Source organism: Dasypus novemcinctus, chromosome 3 (assembly GCF_030445035.2).
Source record: "Dasypus novemcinctus isolate mDasNov1 chromosome 3, mDasNov1.1.hap2, whole genome shotgun sequence".
Lineage (NCBI taxonomy): Eukaryota > Metazoa > Chordata > Mammalia > Cingulata > Dasypodidae > Dasypus > Dasypus novemcinctus.
The window spans coordinates 173,787,347-173,806,020 of NC_080675.1; the positions used below are offsets into that span (position 1 = coordinate 173,787,347).

Here is an 18,674-nt window from a genome sequence, read left to right on the forward strand (position 1 = left end):
GAAAGGAGGCAGGTGTGGCTGGAGAATCATGAGCAAGCAGGAGAGTGCCATGAGACAAGGGGGGAGAGGCAGGCGACAGTCAGGTCATGCAGACTTGTAGGCCATATTAAGGAGTTTGGATTTTATTCCAAATGTAACAGTAAATTAATGATGGTTTTAAACAGAGGATTGACCTGATCCTAGATTTACAAATTCAAAGTCTATGTTTTTCAAGTAATAATTCAGAAATGCAACTGAAAAAGCTATGAGATTATGGAAATTGTTCACCTTTAAGAAAATGAAAGCAAGATAAATGGGTCCTTGAAGATTAAAGATTGGTACAGGTTTCACTATGATTCAGTCTGTCACATGACTGAATACTTTGTATAAATACTTCCATTTAGATTCTGGTATTTAGTGTAAGGCTGGATATACTTAGGACACTCCTTAAAAACCAAGAGTTTATCAGATTATGAACATTTTATTTTGGCAGCCAATAAAGTCTACCCAATTGCATACCATAATATTGTATGAATGTAGTATTACTTCCTGTGCACCTAATGAAAAACATGGTATTTGCCTTGGATGGGGATAAAGTTTATAAATGTCAACAAACATAATTAGAATTTTCCCTGTCAGACTGTTGCTTCTATGGCAGTTATTTTTTAGGTTGACTTTCTTTTAGCATTATGGACTTCGCTTAAACACCCACTTGAATTGATTTTATTTAATTTATTATTGCCTGATGAGCTTCTATGTATTGTAATATGCCATCCTAAATTAACTAGGCTACCTAAGGTAGCCTAGGCATTTAATAGTTTGAATACATGGCTTTTATATCATTGTATACCCAGTATAGCATCTGGCATAGAATAGGTGACCAGGAAATATAAAAGCTGAATAAACAGAGCCAAAGCACATTCTTTGAAGCAGAAAGACAAGAGATTGTATGTGCATTTACATAGGTACATAGACAGTCCTGAATCATACTGAGTCTCCTGTGTTCCTAAATTCTTCAGAGCTCATCTGGAGGTTATTGTAGGAGGAAAAGTCATACATCCTTAAGATCAGTTCTCCTCCAACTGAGAAGGTGGTATGTTCTGACCAAATGTGCAGTCAAATTAGACCTGAACAGTCAAAAGCCAGGCTGCTCTTGCATCCAAGGCTAGTTGTCTTGTTCTCCTCTGCTATATTATTTCCTTTCAAGGCAAAGGCTCCAGAGAATCTAGTATATTTATAGGTACCCAAAAATGAATTAAAAGTAATCTGAAAACTTTTAATGTACATGCATGTGACAGTAATGACAATGGAAAATGTTTCTCAGTAACCTTGGAAGTGTATGATTTTTTCCGTTTTGAGCCTGCTTTTTCATTCTTTCTTTTGCCTTTTCCGTCTTCTTCTACTCTATCACCTTCTTCCTCACTGCTTGCATCTGCAGTATTTCCGCCTTCTCCCTCAGTTTCTGAAGAGCTCTGTTGCTGAATTGCCTTAGAAATAAAATATTAGCTAATTAGATTCTTTAGAAATGCCACAAAGAACACAGACTGTGAAAAGAATCATTCTATTTTAATTTCAAAGAGTTCAGCTTTGTTTCAAAAGATTTTCAAAATAAAGGACTGACAACCTCAATTTTCCAGTGACCACTTGATTGGAAGCCTGGTTAACACAGTTACATTTAAATATAAAATGCTACTGAAGCCAAAAAGAATTCTGATTTCAAATGGCTGGAAAGTAACCATTAGTGCAAAGGACATATAAAAAAGGGTAAAAAAATAAAACAAAACAGTTAAATGCAAAGAAATGAGACATAGTAAGTGACAATGAGGTAAACTATTACCTGGTATCCAGTAAACTTCACTCCTGGGTTATTTTCTATTTCCCATAACCCTTCATTAAATCCTTTCCGTTTGTTTGACTTTCCAAACTTGTCTTTATATTCCTTATATGGGAAAAGGTCTTTGGGACCTAGAAATGCACTGCAGAGATACATTAAAAATAGAATTGACACTATGGTCTTTGAATGTAATATATTTTTAATATCAGTACCTACTAAGGTATCATAGCATATTTCAGTAAACAAATATAAAGCATATATAAACACTCTTGAGTTAGGCACATATCATGAGATGTTTTAGATGTAGACTTCAAGGCAGGGAAAATGGATAGCCAGGCATACAAGCCAGCAACCCTGGGTGGTACTACTTTGATTTTTACCTTTAAATTAACCATTTCTTCTTTGTTTTAAAATTGATTTTTAGTTAAACAAATAGCATTAAAGAATCTACTCTGATCACTTAAATCATCATCTTAAACTAAGACTTAGCTTTGCTAATGTACCATAGGATTAGAAAAGAGCCTTGTGAGAGTCACAGTAATGACGTAAACACATTAGCATACTTGTTCACTAAGAGTTCTATAAATTAAAAAATCATATTAGTGCTTAATAAGGCACTAAGCAAAACAAAGCAGAACAAAACAACAACAACAACAAAAAAAACATAAGTGGCAAGGCAGATAAAATCTTATTCAATTTAAACCTAATCCTAAATTAATCAGTTATAGAACAAAATGAATAAATCCTGGGGCTGACTAATAGATCCCAGCATTCAAGCCTGAGTCTTCAGCATAATTAGCTAAGATATTAATCTGGCGAATGAGACTGTGGAGGTCCACAGCCTGGAGACACCATGACATGCTTACAACATAGTCTAAGATTCATTTATTAATTCATTCAACAAATATTGCTTAAATATCTATTATGTGTCAGGCACTATTCCAGAAGTGCTGAGGATTCTGCAGAGAACAAAGAGACAAACACCTCTGTCATTATGGAGCATACCTCTGTGTCTAGTGGTGGGGGTGGGAGGTCTGGACAACAAAAAGATAAATACATAGTAAGTGTGCTAAGGAAAAAAGTAAAGAAAGGAAGGGGGATGGGAAGGACTGAGGGTAAATTTTACAACTTTAGCTATACATATTAGGGAAGACCTCACTGAAAAGAGAACATCTATGTAAGGAATTAAAGGAGTGAAGGGGCAACCCAAGCACTTATCTGAGGAAGAACATAGCAGGCTGAAGGAAGAGCAAGTGCAAGGGCTCTGAGGTGAGAAACAGAAGGGGCGGTGTGGCTAGAGTAAAATGCGTGAAAGAAAGAGCAGTATGAGATGAGGTCAAAAAAGTAAAAGGGTGGGGGAAGAGATTATGGAAGGTTTAGGAGGCCACTACAAGGGCTCTGAGTGAGCTAGGGTGCCATCAGAGTCTTTGAGAAGTGACACTTTATGTGTTAAGGGGGCCACTCTGGCTGCTGTACTGAAGTGCTGGGTACTAGGATGGAAGAAGGGAGACTAATTAGAAGGTTACTGAAGTAATGATGAGGACTTGGACCTGGATGTACGCACTGCAGTTGGTGAGAAATGGGTGAATTCTGAAATCACTCTCAAAAAATAATTTGGTGATGGGGCTGGATATGGCATGTGAGAGAAAGAGTGGTTTAAGGGTATCATCAAGGTTTTGGACTCACCAACTGAAAGAATGGAATTGACATTAATTGAGATGAAAAATTTTGTGTAGAATAGGCCAGAACTCAGTTTTGGATGCATTGAGCTTGAAATCCCAGTTATATGTCCAAGAAGAAATGTTAACTAGGCAATTGGAGAGATGATTCTGGAGTTCAGAGGAAAGGTCTGAGATGGAGATATAAACTTGGAAATTATCAGCAAAGAGCTGATATTTAAAGCTTTGAGACTCTAAGTTGTTTATTACTGTTGATCTTTGTAAATTCCATTTTCTGACTGGGTTTCAGTAGTGCCCTTTAACATCGACCAGCTTATCAAAAACTTTGAGTAGATAAAAATACCTGGGTAAGCTTTCTGACCCCATAGCTATTTAAGACTCATCAAACTTTCTCTACTTATTCATCTTTAGTTGCTCAGTCAGCATGACTCCATCTCATTGAACCCAGAAATAATTTATTAGGTTATGGAACATATTAATCAAAAAGCATGTAAAGGGAAGCAGACTTGGCCCAGTGGATAGGGTGTCCTCCTACTACACGGGAGGTCCACAGTTCAAACCCCGGGCCTCCTTGACCCGTGTGGAGCTGGCCCATGCGCAGTGCTGATACGCACAAGGAGTGCCGTGCCACGGCCATGCAGGGGTGTCCCCCACGTAGGGGAGCCCCACGCACAAGGAGTGCACCCGTGAGGAGAATTGCCCAGCGTGAAGTTAAGTGCAGCCTGCCCAAGAATGGTACCGCACAGAGAGAGCTGACACAAGATGATGCACCAAAAAGAAACACAAGACTCCTGGTGCTGCTGATAAGGATAGAAGTGGTCCCAGAAGAACACACAGTGAATGGACACAGAAAACAGACAACTGGGGGGCGAGGCGGGGAGGGGTGGGGAAGGGGAGAGAAATAAATAAAAAATAAATCTTAAAACAAACAAACAAACAAACAAAAAACACAAAAAAGGTATTTCCTAAAAAAAAAAAAGAGGTCCTTGTTTCTGATGGACAACCTGCTCTTTTCTGGATTATAGATAATTCCATAAATCAAATCCTCTCTCAGTTGGTTACTTTGCTAGAGGCTTTACAAATATAAAGAGTAGGCCAGAAAATAAAATTGTTCAAAATTATATGCTCAAGGGATAATATATTTTTTCCCCTGGCCAAAGCTGCCTTCAAAACTGTCCAGACTAAAATTACTGGAGTCAAGTTATAAGGAGCAGAAGAACTTGGGGCTCCAGGCACCTGTATGTCTGAGCATTAGAACAGATTCAAAGCCCTGCTCTGAGGAGAATCCTGGCCCAGCCTGGGGGTACTCCTTTGGCTAGCTGACCTGCATGCAGAGCTAATACAGCTTTCTTGTTAAAAGTTCCCCACCTTACTCATAGCTTTGGGTTTATTTTCTTCATTTGCTTCATTAATTTTAATTCATTTAACAGATATTTTTTAAACACCTACCACAGACCAGACACTGTGTTAGGCACTGTGTAAATAGTGGTAAGCAACACTGATACAATTTCTGTCTTCAGAAAGATTGAATATTAAGTATTTGCTATAGCATATAATTTCTGGTTCAGGGAACCCAATACCTAGGAAAAGTTCAGCTGAATCAAAGTTTATGGCATATTGTTTGAAGCTCATTCATTCTCCAGATAATTCAAATCTATACCTAGATGGTCAAACTTGAAAAATCTCACATATGAACTACATTATATTGGTCTTTGGTAGAACTGCTTTTACTAAATCGAGACTTGGAATGATGCCATTGACTTATATTAAGGATGCTATAAGAAACAGCTCTGTGAAACTCTTCACCCCATTCACTGGAATTTCTTTACATATATCAGATGGCAAGCTCTTTAAGGGCGCCTTTTTAATTTCCAGTGCCTTACAGAATAAGCAACCATATAATGTTATAAATGGTTGATTTGAGTGTATACAGTGGAAATGTGATGATTTTGCTTACTAAATCCTGCCTTATCCCCTATGTATTTAGCAACCAAATCACTTAGAAAAAGGTCCTACAGAAAAAGCAAAACAATGGTACAGACATAAAATAAGGCAAGAATGGGGCAAATAACAAGGTGGTAATATGGTGATGCAGGGGAAATATAAAATTAATGTAACTTACGATGATAGTTAACAGCAATATTTTAATATTCCTCCATCAATGTCAAAGAAGGCACTATATCAATGCTAAGGGTCAATAAGAGGGGGGTATGGGATTTTTTTCTTCTGTACTAAGGAAAACTTAAAATTTACTGAGGCAACGACTGCACAACTCTGTGATGAAAGTGAGAGTCACTGAGTGTACCTTTGGGATGGACTGTGCTTCACAGCACAAACGCGAGAGTGTTCCCTCATGAACTGTAACAAATGTACAATACTAATACATGGTGTTAATAGGCAGGTGTACAGAAAAAATATACCAAATGTAAGTATGAACCACAGCTTGTAGTAATATTTTGATAATGTTCTTTCAAAATCTGTAACAATGTTCCACAACAATGCAAGGTGTTGGTGGAGGGGTGATGTATGGGAATTCTGCATATTATGCATGATTGTTTTCTAAGTTTAAAATTTCTCTAATTAAAAAAAAACAAATATATATATAAAAGAATAAAGCAAATACAAAAATACATATCACAAAGTCTTATGCACTTATTTTAGGTAAATCCATTTTTAGCTTTCTAGCAACCTCTCTGAGGAAAACATGATCAGTTGCATAACTCACAGTATCCATTAGATTAAAACAAAAAACAAATGAAAAAACACAAAAACTAATTGTCTGAAAGAAAACACAACTATTTCTCACATGAGGAAGATGCCAGAAGAGGGAGAGACATTAAGCTAAGAAAAAGTTCAAGCCTAGCTCTACTAACATTCAAATGAACCTGAAGGATAACCCTGAATTTGCAGACTCAGGATTTTGTGATAGTTTTTACCTTTTCCCCACATTTGCAATTTCTACTCCATATTTTCCTTGTTGTAAGTAACCACATACATACCTAATATGTCAGAGATTGCCAACTATTCCCATTTATCATTCTCCTCTTCTTCCTTTTATTAATTATCCCTCCCAATGTTTTTTAAGCAGCCACATAGTTGCTCAGCTAGAAACTATGTTTTTCAATTTCCTACGCAGCCATCTCTCATTCTTGCAAGGTTTTTTTTTTTTTTTTTTTTTAAAGATTTATTTTTTATTTATTTAATTCCCCTCCCCTCCCCCGGTTGTCTGTTTTCTGTGTCTTTTTGCTGCGTCTTGTTTCTTTGTCCGCTTCTGCTGTCGTCAGCGGCACGGGAAGTGTGGGCGGCGCCATTCCTCGGCAGGCTGCTCCCTCCTTCGCGCTGGGCGGCTCTCCTTATGGGTGCACTCCTTGCGCGTGGGGCTCCCCTACGCGGGGGACACCCCTGTGTAGCACGGCACTCCTTGCGTGCATCAGCACTGCGCATGGGCCAGCTCCACACGGGTCAAGGAGGCCCGGGGCTTGAACTGCGGACCTCCCATGTGGTAGACGGACGCCCTAACCACTGGGCCAAAGTCCGTTTCCCATCTTGCAAGGTTTTTAATAAGCAGACAAGGGCAACAGTGCAGGAAATGACAGGACAGTAAGACAGAGAAACCCAGGTCCCCTAGAGCAGAGGAATCTACCCACCCTGATCGACTACCAGCCTACCCCTGGACTGTTTCAAAGGAAATAAACTTCTCTGTTTGATATATTATATTTTCAGATTATTTTATTATAGCAGTTTAGCCTGTACCCCAATATACAGAAACCCTTAAAAAGACAGAATCTTTGCTTTAGGGCTCAGAAAGTTTAAAAAGCCTGAGAAAACATATTATGAATATGAACAGAAGTTTCTCTAGAAGGGAAATATATAAGCACAATAAAAGAAATTACTGAGAGAAAATGGATGTGGCTCAAGTGGTAAGGCCTCCGCCTACCATATGGGAGGACCCGGGTTTAATCCCTGGGACCTCCTGGTGAAAAAGAAGAGAAAGTGTGCTTGCGCGGAAAGTCAGTGCCTGTGTGGTGAGCCAAGTGCCTGTGTGGTGAGCCAAGTGCACACGTGGTGAGCCCAGTGTCCACATGAGTGCCCGCATTGCGAGCTGAGTGCCCATGTGGTGAGCCAGTGCCCATGCGGTGAGCCAGTGCCCATGCGGTGAGCGAGTGCCTTTGCAAGTGCCCATGCGGTGAGCCAGTGCCCATGCGGTGAGCCAGTGCCCACGCGGTGAGTCAAGTGCCTTCGCAAGTGCCCATGCGGTGAGCCAGTGCCCACGCGGTGAGTCAAGTGCCTTCGCAAGTGCCCATGCGGTGAGCCAGTGCCCATGTGGTGAGCCAGTGCCTGCACACCAAAGCCAAGTGCCTGCGTGGTGAGCCAGTGCCCATGCAAATTAGTCACGCAGCAAGATGATGACACAACGAAAGAGAGACTAAGGGGAGAGTCAAGGTGAAGTGCAGCAGAGACCAGGACCTGAGGTGGCGCAAATGACAGGGAACCTCTCTCCACATCAGAGATCCCTGGGATCGAAGCCTGGTGAATCCTAAAGGTGAAAGATGAGAAGAAAAGACAAGAAGAGAAATAGATACAGAAGATCACACAACAAATGGACACAGACAGCAAAAGCAGCAGGTTGGGGTGGGGAAGGGGGAGAAAAAAATACAATAAAGCTGTAATCTAATCTTTAAAAAAAAAAAAAGGAAATTACTGAGAATGGTAAGGGACCTATCCCAGGATTTCAAAGTATCCTAAAGGATACTTCTAGGTGATGCCCAACATTTAAGCAGCAACAGAAATGACAATCAAAAGCAAGATATCTATGTACTGTGTGCTGGTATTTTATTCCCTCTGCTCAATTTTTTCCTTTCTTTTCTCAATCACTTCTTCTGTCTGCTTGATTTCAGATGCCCTGTCTTCTAGCTTGTTAAATCCTTTCTTCTGCTTCTTCAGTGCTGCTGCTGTATGCCTCTAATGTATTTTTTTGGCGGTACCAGGGATTGAATTTGGGACCTTATACATGTGAAAACAGGCACTCAACCACTGAGACACACCTGCTCCCTGCCTCTAATGTATTTTTAATTTTATCTATTGTGCCTTTCATTCCCATAAGATCTATTGTTTGTTTTTGCATGCTTTCTTAGTTTTTCTTTATGTTCACCCAGTGTCTTAATATCCTCTATCTCTTTAGCCATCTCCTTGAATTGATTTAGCAGATTTGTCTGAACATCAGATTAGTTGTTTCAAATCCTGTTCTCTCTCTGAAAGTTTAAATTGTTCCTTTGAGCAGCCATATCTTCCTGTTCCTTAGTGTGGCTTGTTATTTTTTGCTAGTTTCTAGGCATCTTATTTTCTTGATACATTTATACTGGATGTCAGTTTCTCTCTCTTGCCTAGGGTTTTCTTGTTGATCGGCTTTGTACTAAAGCTCTTTTTTGACACTTAGTTCAATTTATTTTAGACTTTTAGAATAGCTCCTGTTTTATCAGATTATTTTCAGCTCTTATTCATCTGATTCTTGCCCTGGATATATGGTACACTTTTTGAGATTGCACTATTTGTATAATTGCTTCATTCTCAGAAGAAAGCTGCCTTTCCCCTGTCCTATTCTGGGAATGTTGATCTGTTCTGTTTGTTTTTGATTTGCCTCTCTCTATATTTTTAACATTCCTTTCATTATCTCTAGCTGCTTTTACCTGGAGGGCTAATTTTGGTAGGAAAGTCTCCCTGGAGATGACCTTTGAGTTAGTTTTCCCCAGTCAAAACAGGCCCAGGATCCCACAAAGGGGGTGTCAGATTGGGTTCAAAGTGACCTACAGAGGGGACTCGAGAGGCTGCCTTTGCTCTTTGATAGCGCCCCAAATTTGTGCCTTCCTGATGTGCCCAGGAGACAGTGTTTTTCAGCCAACTGTTCCTGAAGTTCTAATGTGCCTTTAATTCTCAACCATCTCTACCCCTGACAGGGGCATAGTTGAGACAGAAGCTGCCAGCTGCTCCTCGGTGGGGTGGGTTGAAACTGTTGCTCAGATCCCAGACACTGCAATCTGAATTCTTTAATCAACCACTGCAGCCTGTGCAGGACCTGTCCCCACTCTCTTTCTTGGAGAAGAGCCATCATTCAACAACTTGTTCCCTGCCACCCAGAGAAGTTACTGCGTCTCTCAATCAGCCCCAGTTCTTCCCCTGCCACAGGTGGGGCTGAAACAGAGGCTGCCGGCTACTTTCTGACCTGGGTGGGTTGAAACTGCAGCTGTCCTCAGAACTGGAATTTAGCGGTCTGAGCTGACAGCTAGAATGGCTACTATTAAAAAAAACAAACCCAGAAAACGACAAATGTTGGAGAGGATATGGAGTAATAACATTTATTCACTATTGGTGGGTCCGTACAATGGTACAGACACTGTGGAAAATAGTTTGGCAGTTCCTCAGGAAGCTAAATATAGAACTGCCAATATGATCCAGCAATCCCAGTATGAGATAAATACTCAGAAGAACTGTTATCAGGCAAAGCAGACATTTATACACCTATGTTCATAGCAGCATTATTCACAATTGCCAAAAGATGGAAACAACCCCCAAGTGTCCATCAACTGATGAATGGGTAAACAAAATGTGGTATATACATACAATGGAACATTATTCAGCTGGAAGAAGAAATGAAGTCTTGATGCATGCAACAACATGAATCAACCTTGAAAACATTGTGTTGAATGAAATAAGTTGGACACAAAAGGACAAATATTGTTATGATCTCACTAGTATGAACAAAATATAATAAGCAAACTCATGCAGTTTATTTCATGAATATAGGTCACCAGAAGATAGACGAGGATAGAGAATGGGAAACTGAGGTTAATTTATGCAGAATTTGTAATAAGTCTGATTGTAAAATGTTTGGAAATGGATGTAAGTGATTGTAGTACATTATAATGAATTTAATTAATAACAGTGATATGTAGGTGTGATTGTGGTTGATAGGGAAAGTTTAGGGTCGTGTATGTCACTAGAAGGAATGTTAGAGGATCAAACTTGGAAATGTATAACATAGTGAACCCTGCTGTGGACGATGTGTGGTCAATAGTACAAATGTAAAATGCTCTTCTATGAATTAGAACAAATGTATATTACTATTACCAGCTGTTAATAACAGGGTGGTATATGGGCAAAAATATACTAAAGCAAACTATGGACTACAGTGAATAGTAATATATTAATAACCTTTATTTAATGTTCTTCCTCCAATTATTTAAACAAAACCCAGGAAAACCATTATGCTAAATAAAGGAAACTAGACCCAAAGTACTACATATTGTTGGACTCCATTTATAGAAAATGTAAATATAAATAAAGTTATAGAGATGGTATTAGGTTAGTGGTCATGTACAGCAGGGAATGACAGAAGGACTGAGGTGTGACTGCTAAGAGATGGGGTTTTTTCCTTTTTGGAGTAATGAAAATGCTTAAAATTGATTGTGGTGATGAAGACACAACTCTGTGATTATACCAAAAGCCAATGATTGTATATTTTGGATGGACTGTATGGTAAGTAAATATATCTCGATTAAATTGCTTTGAAAAAAAAATCAAAGAAATGCTTTTAATCATAAAGTCCTCCATGATGGAAAATCTTTACATAAAGAAAAATACATTATTAAGCTTGGTAATCTTATATAATTGATTATACTATTTTAACAATATATAAAGATCTTCCACAAACAATGCAATCTAGTAGAATCAAACTAGAGTTGTTGAAACTTTAAGTTGTTTTATTTACTTACGTTTCATGGGTGCCAAAAAAGAAGATAGGATACTTATTTGCTGGAGGTTTCACGGCTCCTTCTGGGAGTTCATCAATCTATTAAAGATAGATTTAGTTAAAAATCATTCAGTTAAATAATGTAAAATAGTTTGTATAAACATGACATAAACATTGCTGATAATTTATTGCTAATTTCAAAATAAATTACGCTGATATTAATCGTTATTTTTTCCAAACCTACAAAATAACTATAAAGTTCATATTTGGCCCACCACATGAGGAGTAATACTATAAGTTGATTGTAATACATAGCCAGCAGCCAAAACTACTCATTTCCTTTGACCCAAAAGAATTACTCTTGGGAATTTGTTGTAGTGAAATAATGCAAAAGAATGACAATGAAAGATAAATGGAAAAAATGTGCTTTTTTTGGGGGGGTAATAGCTAATTACACACACACACACACTTTTCAAGACCCTAGAAATGTAAACATTGAGCAATAAGATCTCTCCCTATCATTTAAGCTAGAATTACCTTTTAAATTGCAGATTTGATTATGTCACTTTCTTTCTTCAAATACCTCTATAGCTTCTCATTGCTTATATCATTCTTTGCTGTGTATCTGGATCACTTCTGGAGCTTTTGAAAAATAAAGATGCTTCAGCCCTTTCTGAGATTTACCAATTCTTATGTACAGCTAAGGTCAAGAACCTCTGATAGGATAAAATTTCAAATTCCTTAGACATTGGACAACAGGCAGCAAAAGACTATAATTCCTTGACAAAAGGGAAATACACAAGGAGAGACTCACAATTACTCTAGCTCACTGCTTTGGGGCAATTTCCACAGTGTGGCACAGTGAGCTAGATCCAAGGATCTGGTGAGCTGAGGAAGCAGAATAAAAAACTGGAGCAGCTGAATTGACTAGAATCTTAAGGACAAGATTCTGGAGAGGATAAAGCTGTGTACCTGGGAGCCCCAGAAGTCTGTGTAGGGAGTCCCTGTGAGTCCTTGACAAAGACTTATCAGAGATAAACTAGAGAGCAGCTACTATGAGAATGAGAATGTAACCAAGGTATTGAAGTCAAGCAGTTCAGGGGACTTTGGAGGTCCAGCCCTACCAGAGTGCAAAAACTTTTAAATACGTCTTTAATACTTCAGGCATTCAGCTAAGACAGGAGAACGTCTTTCTTGAAGAGTAAGGACCAAGACATTGAGACCCACTCTACAGTCACCCTAAAAAAGCCTAAAATCAAGCTCTGACAAGATCTGCAGGGGATATAGATTATAGAGGTTGAGTCCTAACAGGTTAGGTGAGTTCGGGAAATACCTTGGGTTTTCTATAGAGTCACCCTAAAAAAGTGTAAGACCAAGTTATAAAAATTCAAGGTGATTCAGTCAATAACAGAACTGTCTACTAGAATAAACTTACTCTTCTGAAAAAAATAAAAGAATCCAGAATCTCAATAATGTATCATCAGCACCGTCCAATACATAATAAAAATTCCTGGATATAAAAAGAAACAGGGGAGCAGATGTGGCTCAAGCAGTTGGGTGCCTGCTTCCCACATGGGAGGTCCCAGGTTTGGTTTCTGGTGCCTCCTAGAAAAAACAAACAAGAAGGAAATAAATAAATAAATAAAATAAAATAAAGTAAAATAAAATAAAAATAAAAATAAAATAAAATGAAAAAGAAAACCCAGGCACGCTGATGTGGCTCAGTTCTTGAATGCCAGCTTTTCACAACAAGGTCCCAGGTTCAATCCCTGGCCCCCAGGACCTCAAAAAAAAAAAAAAAAAAAAGTTGAGACAAATAATCAAGAGAATAAGCAGTCAATAGAAACTGATCCTAAGATGCCTTAGATGTTGGCTTTAACAAAGACTTAAAGCAGCTCCATATGGACTTAATGAACTGACAGAGAAGCAGCTCCATATGGACTTAATGAACTGACAGAGAATCTTGGCAGAGAATGGAAAAACAATAAAGAACCAAATGGAAAGTTTAGAACAGAAAAGTACAATAACTGAAAGGAAAAACTCACTGAATGGTCTTAGCAGACTGGAGGTAGAAGAATGAATCAGTTAATGTGAAGACAATAGAAATGATCAAATTTGAACAGCAGAGAGTAAAAAAGATCAATAAAATATAAACTACCTCAAAGATTTGTAGGGCAATATCAAATAATCTCACATAAATATAATAGGAATCTCAGAAAGAAAAGAGAATGACACAATTATATTTAGATGAATAATGGTCAAAAATTCCCCAAATTTGATGAAAAAAGTTGATATATAGCAAATAAAATAAGCAAATTCCAATCAAAATAAATGCAAAGAAAACCATACCTAGAAAAATCATAGTCAAACTACTGAAAACCAAAAATAAAGAGAAAATCTTTAAAGTAAGTTAGCTAAAAAGGAGACATTATAAACAAGAAGCAATAAAAATAGCCCTGACTTCTCATCAGAAATAATGGAGACCAGAAGGAAATGGAATGGCATCTTTAAAGTTTGAAAGATAAATAATCCTCAATTCATACTCTGTCACTATATATATAAAATAAGGAGCATGATATAAACAGATAAAAGTTGCGTGAACCCTTTTACAAGCAGACCTGCAAAGCGTTCTTCAGGCTTAAGGAAAATATGCCACATAGAAACTTCAATCTATAAGAAGGAAAGAGGAGCAACAGAAGTGATAATTAAGTGGGTAAACATAGAAGATTGCTTTTTTTCTTCTCATAATTTCCTTTAAAGACAATGGACTGTTAAAGAAAAAAATATTAACATTATAAGGTAGAAGTAGATAGAAGTAAAAGATATGATACCTTAAAGGATGGAAGTGTGGGTAAATGAAATTATACCACTCTAAGGTTAATTATGAAGGTGCAAAGGTGAAGTAGGGTGTGTCAGGTATGAAGTGAGTGGGAAGTATGAAGGATTAGGTGTGATATGTGAAATGGTAAAATACTGTCTCTAAATCGGGTTCTTAACTTTTTTTCCCCATGGACCCCTTTGTCAGTCAGGTGAAAATCACAGATCCCTTCTCAGAAAGTAGCAGCAGAAAGGTTTATGACAGTCAACTAGCATCTGGTCTAACAACTATTGTAATTTTGAAGTATGGGTAAACATAAGTGATTTTTCGAGATATGTAACAAGTGTAATGTGATATGAAATGAATACTATTGTAACTTATTGCATACATTCATAAGTGAAAGAAATGCTAGATTTCAGTTAGAGGTCAGAGAAAATAAAGATAATAAATTTTTTTTTTTTTCCAATTTAAGCTCACGGAACCCTTGAAATCTTTCCACAGACCCCTTGGGGTTTTGTGGACCCCTGGTTAAGAACTCCTGCTCTACATATTATTAGCCCTTTTACTGTTATTTTGCTAACCATAAGAAGAAGTATAGAAATATATATATATATGTTTCATCTAAATGATTTCAATTTTTGGCATTATTGTGATGGACTCCTAAATGTCTATCTCTAGCCAACTTCTCCTTTGGACTCCAAGCAAGAAATTACAAATGCCTACAAACAATCTTCTTTTATAGGGCCTATAAACAGCTTAAACTCAAGAAAAGACTATAAACAGGAGAAGAGATACACTTCTAATGTAGAGAACAAGAAAAAGGGCCTGGTATTTAGTTTCTTAAGAAAATTCTATAGGCCTTCTGAACTAACATATAGCAACAGCTTGAGCATTACTGTACCATAAAGTGGATACACCTTCCTGAGCCAATTAAAGTGTGTACCTCCCTAGAATATTTACCTTGGCTCTTGAGTGAATACTAAGTGGCAACAGAGTTTTATCTTCATTGAATTTCCATTCCTCTACTGTTCTTGTTTTCCTGACTTTGTAGTTTTACTTTTGCTTCTGGTTCTTGGCTATGTTTGGTTCTGGTTTGCGCATGCAGTCAGTAAGTTATTCCCCATAATAATCTGATGGGGATCAACTCTCTCTTGGGTATGACATGGAGAAGAATCTGGTACATTATTCTTTTTGCATGTAGAAGAAAATAACTTGCTTCTACTTGGAAACGAGAAAAGTGCTTTCAGATCTAGAATGGTGGGTTTGTATACTGTTTCCTTTGACCTGTGGCTGAATTTGTAGACCTGAAGCTCCAAGTTCTCTGTGGTCTGTATCTGAGAAAAGCCTGTATGCCTCCTTTACCTTAATAGGGTGAGTTTAAAACATTTTCACTTATCTGGAAAAGGGCATTAAGAAATGAGATATAAATTTCCTAAACGAAAGTAACTCTATTTCAATTGGTTTATAAACACTAATAAGAGTTACAAAAATCTAATATAAGGGGTCATAAGGATCCTCAAGAAATAAATAATCTGAATTTCTAATACTTTACATGTGATGGCCTTTTAGGGAAGCATTTTAATATTAGAATCCAAATTTGTATAATCAAAGTGAATCCTTGAACAAATCAGACTGTTTTGATAATCTGGGTTCAAAATAGCTATTTGTCTTTTCCTGGATTTAATAAATATAAATGCAATATTAATCAATATTTTATTTTTAAAAGACTTGGATTTCTTTTCTCATGAAGATACAAGTTATATCTGAACTTCTTATACTGGATCAGATAAGTTAATGTTACTTCCATAGCTTTTATACCAACAGTAATTATGTTTAATGTATGGTGTGTTAAACATAATTTCCAATATTCTTAGTTAACTTTAACACCTTGGACTAATAGCAGAATTAATGGATAATCTTTGCATACTTGAACAAAATTTCTAAGAAATACTAAAACACTGATGACCAAATATAGTTCACACACACACACACACACACACACACACACACACACACACACTTACATCTCCTTGATTTTAATTCTTACTTGTTATGTAGTGGCTATACATTTAAGTCACATTAATAAGCATTTATTTTTGCCACTTTAAGAAGTTATAAAAAGGATATGTGTATTGTGAATGTCCATGAGTTTTGCTGGTCTCCTAAAACACTTCTATTTTTTTTTTTAAGATTTATTTTATTTATTTCTCTCTCCTCCTCCCACCCCCACCCCAGCTGTCTGTTCTCTGTGTCCATTTGCTGTATGTTCTTTTTTTTGTCTGCTTATTGTTGTCAGTGGCATGGGAATCTGTGTTTCATTTTTTTGTTGTTGTTGCGTCATCTTGCTGCGTCAGCTCTCCGTGTGTGTGGTGCCATTCTTGGGCAGGCTGTACTTCCTTTCGTGCTGGGTGGCTCTCCTCATGGGGCACACTCCTTGCACGTGGGGCTCCCTACGCAGGGACACCCCTGCATGGCAGGGCACTCCTTGCGTGCATCAGCACTGTGCATGGGCCAGCTCCACACGGGTCAAGGAGGCCCGGGGTTTGAACCGCAGACCTCCCATGTGGTAGATGGATGCCCTATCCATTGGGCCAAATCTGCTTCCCTAAAACACTTCTATATGAAAAAAAATTCTCAATTATCTAACTCTGTGATATAAAAGTTAGTAACTTTGGCTAAGTTAAAAAGGAAAGGGTTAAGTTTAGTTTTCACATAAAGGAGAAGCCAAAGCTGGTTCTGCAGCTGGAGAGGGAGAGAAAGTGGTTCTAGCGGCTTTGGTGCCAAAATTTTAAAGTGGCACCAAGCCAAGGATGGTGCCAAAGTGAGGATGGGGCCAATTGTGGAAAGTAGTGTCAAATTTCAAAGCAGCGCCAAGTTCCCAGAATGTAAGGAACAGGGGAGGCGACTTAGAGGGGGAACTCACATAAATTAATTAGACTTCTTGGATAGGCTGTAAAACCTGAAGTACCCAATCATATGGGGAACAGGGGAGGGACCTGTGTGTTAGGCTTAGGGTATAAACATCATTGTTTCTTGTTGTTAAGCACACTGGTCATTTTATCCAAGTCGCGCACCTGTTCTTGCAAGATTGCTAATAAAATTCTTTTCTCTTCCACAATCAGGTGAGCTTTTGTTCTCTTACAGATACATCTTTCTTTCTAACAACTTTGGGGGCTCGTCCAGAATCTGAAGCTTCGCAGGGGGACTCCCGGGGCAGACAAGGGGAAGGTGTGCCCTGCTGATTGAGCGGTCTTGGACTCCACCATTGAGGGCCCGCCTTTGACAGTTGGAAGGACCTGATATCAGACGTTTAGATCTGCTGATTGTGGATAAGAAAAGAGGAAGGGAAAATCTGCCTCTCACTGACCAAGCAACTCTGTGCACGGGCCAAGGTAAGAAACAGAACTAATAAATATTGCCTTGGTGGTAGGGAAATTCTGATGAGTCTCGGGTTGAAAGAAATCCAGACAAGACTCAGAATGGGGAATAGAGGCAGTCGGTCAACTGGGAAGGGGCAATCTTTAAGATCCCTAGGGGACGTCCCTCCAGAGAGTCCTTTAGGGAGGATGTTGGAACATTGGACCGATAATAATCAGACCAAGGGAAAGGAAATGACCGCCCGAAGTATTCTGGTCAAAATACAGGGCAGATGAGGACTGGGCTCTGTGTCGACCTTATGTTCAAAATTCTTTTTGTGTTTGTCTGTTTGTTCTGTGTATGTTTTAATACCTCTGGGTGGGAATATTAAATTGACAAATGAAAATTCTTAAAAGAGCTCTATTCAAATGGGTAAATATTAAATAAGCACTTATATTGGTAAATAAAGTATGGAATCTTTGAAATGCCTAAATTGAGATGAATAGTTTATTCTTTTTTCACAGAACAGAATAAGGGATATGAGACTTAAGCAGAAAAACGTAAAAGGTTTGTGGCAGTGCTAACTAAAATTTGATAAGTTTGTTTAAAGGAATGTATTTTTTCCTAAGATAAGATAGTTGGTTTTCATAAAATCAGAATGGATAAATGTACGACAAAACTTGAATGCATATGGCAAGTTGTGGAAGGTGTTGAGGAAGGTAGAATTAAGTAAGGGAATGTGTTTTGTGAAAGTGGAGTTTGTCTTGAGATGAAGCAATGATTGTGTGGTAATGGATAGTTATAAGAAGTTTGTAGAAGCAATGTTTAAACTGAAATATATGAACAGATAATTCTGGTAAGTCATTATTAAACAGAAACTGAACTGATCTCAATAACAAAAAGTAGCTTCATAACAGGAAAATATGTAAGAGGCCACCTCAATTTGCATATTAAAGTGGTAGTAAAGGAAGGTAATCTTGATTCCATTGGGCTGTACTGCTGAAGTAAAATACCTATTAATTAATGTTGTCATGGTGAAGGTGTAGACACAAAAAGCTCTGTGGTGCTGAAGGGCACTATACACCATGTCAGTAGAATAATGGAGCCAACCTTTGTAGCCTCTCTCTAGGGTCAACGGTGCAGCAGCATGCTGGCTGTGTGAAGGACATGCTAAGTGGAGCAGTGATAACCAGAGTTCTGTGAGTAGAACTTTAACAAAATTGGCCTTATGGCCTGCTCCTATGTAGAGACAACTTGTAT

The 18,674-nt window shown here is 38.1% G+C and overlaps 1 protein-coding gene and 1 long non-coding RNA gene across 2 annotated transcripts in view; one reads left to right on the plus strand and one right to left on the minus strand.

Annotated features, from left to right (window-relative positions):
- HDGFL3 (HDGF like 3) overlaps window positions 1-18,674 on the minus strand; it is a 79,264-nt gene that overhangs the window by 12,144 nt on the left and 48,446 nt on the right. Inside the window, exons 2-4 of the mRNA XM_058294747.1 lie at window positions 11,262-11,338; window positions 1,817-1,955; window positions 1,308-1,466 (exon numbers count right to left, since the gene is read on the minus strand). Of these exons, the coding sequence (XP_058150730.1) occupies window positions 1,308-1,466; window positions 1,817-1,955; window positions 11,262-11,338 (375 nt within the window). The remainder of the gene's footprint in view (window positions 1-1,307; window positions 1,467-1,816; window positions 1,956-11,261; window positions 11,339-18,674) is intronic.
- LOC131278062 (uncharacterized) overlaps window positions 1-18,674 on the plus strand; it is a 50,820-nt gene that overhangs the window by 3,926 nt on the left and 28,220 nt on the right. Inside the window, exons 3-4 of the long non-coding RNA XR_009185237.1 lie at window positions 17,202-17,449; window positions 18,533-18,613. This is a non-coding gene — a long non-coding RNA (uncharacterized lncRNA). The remainder of the gene's footprint in view (window positions 1-17,201; window positions 17,450-18,532; window positions 18,614-18,674) is intronic.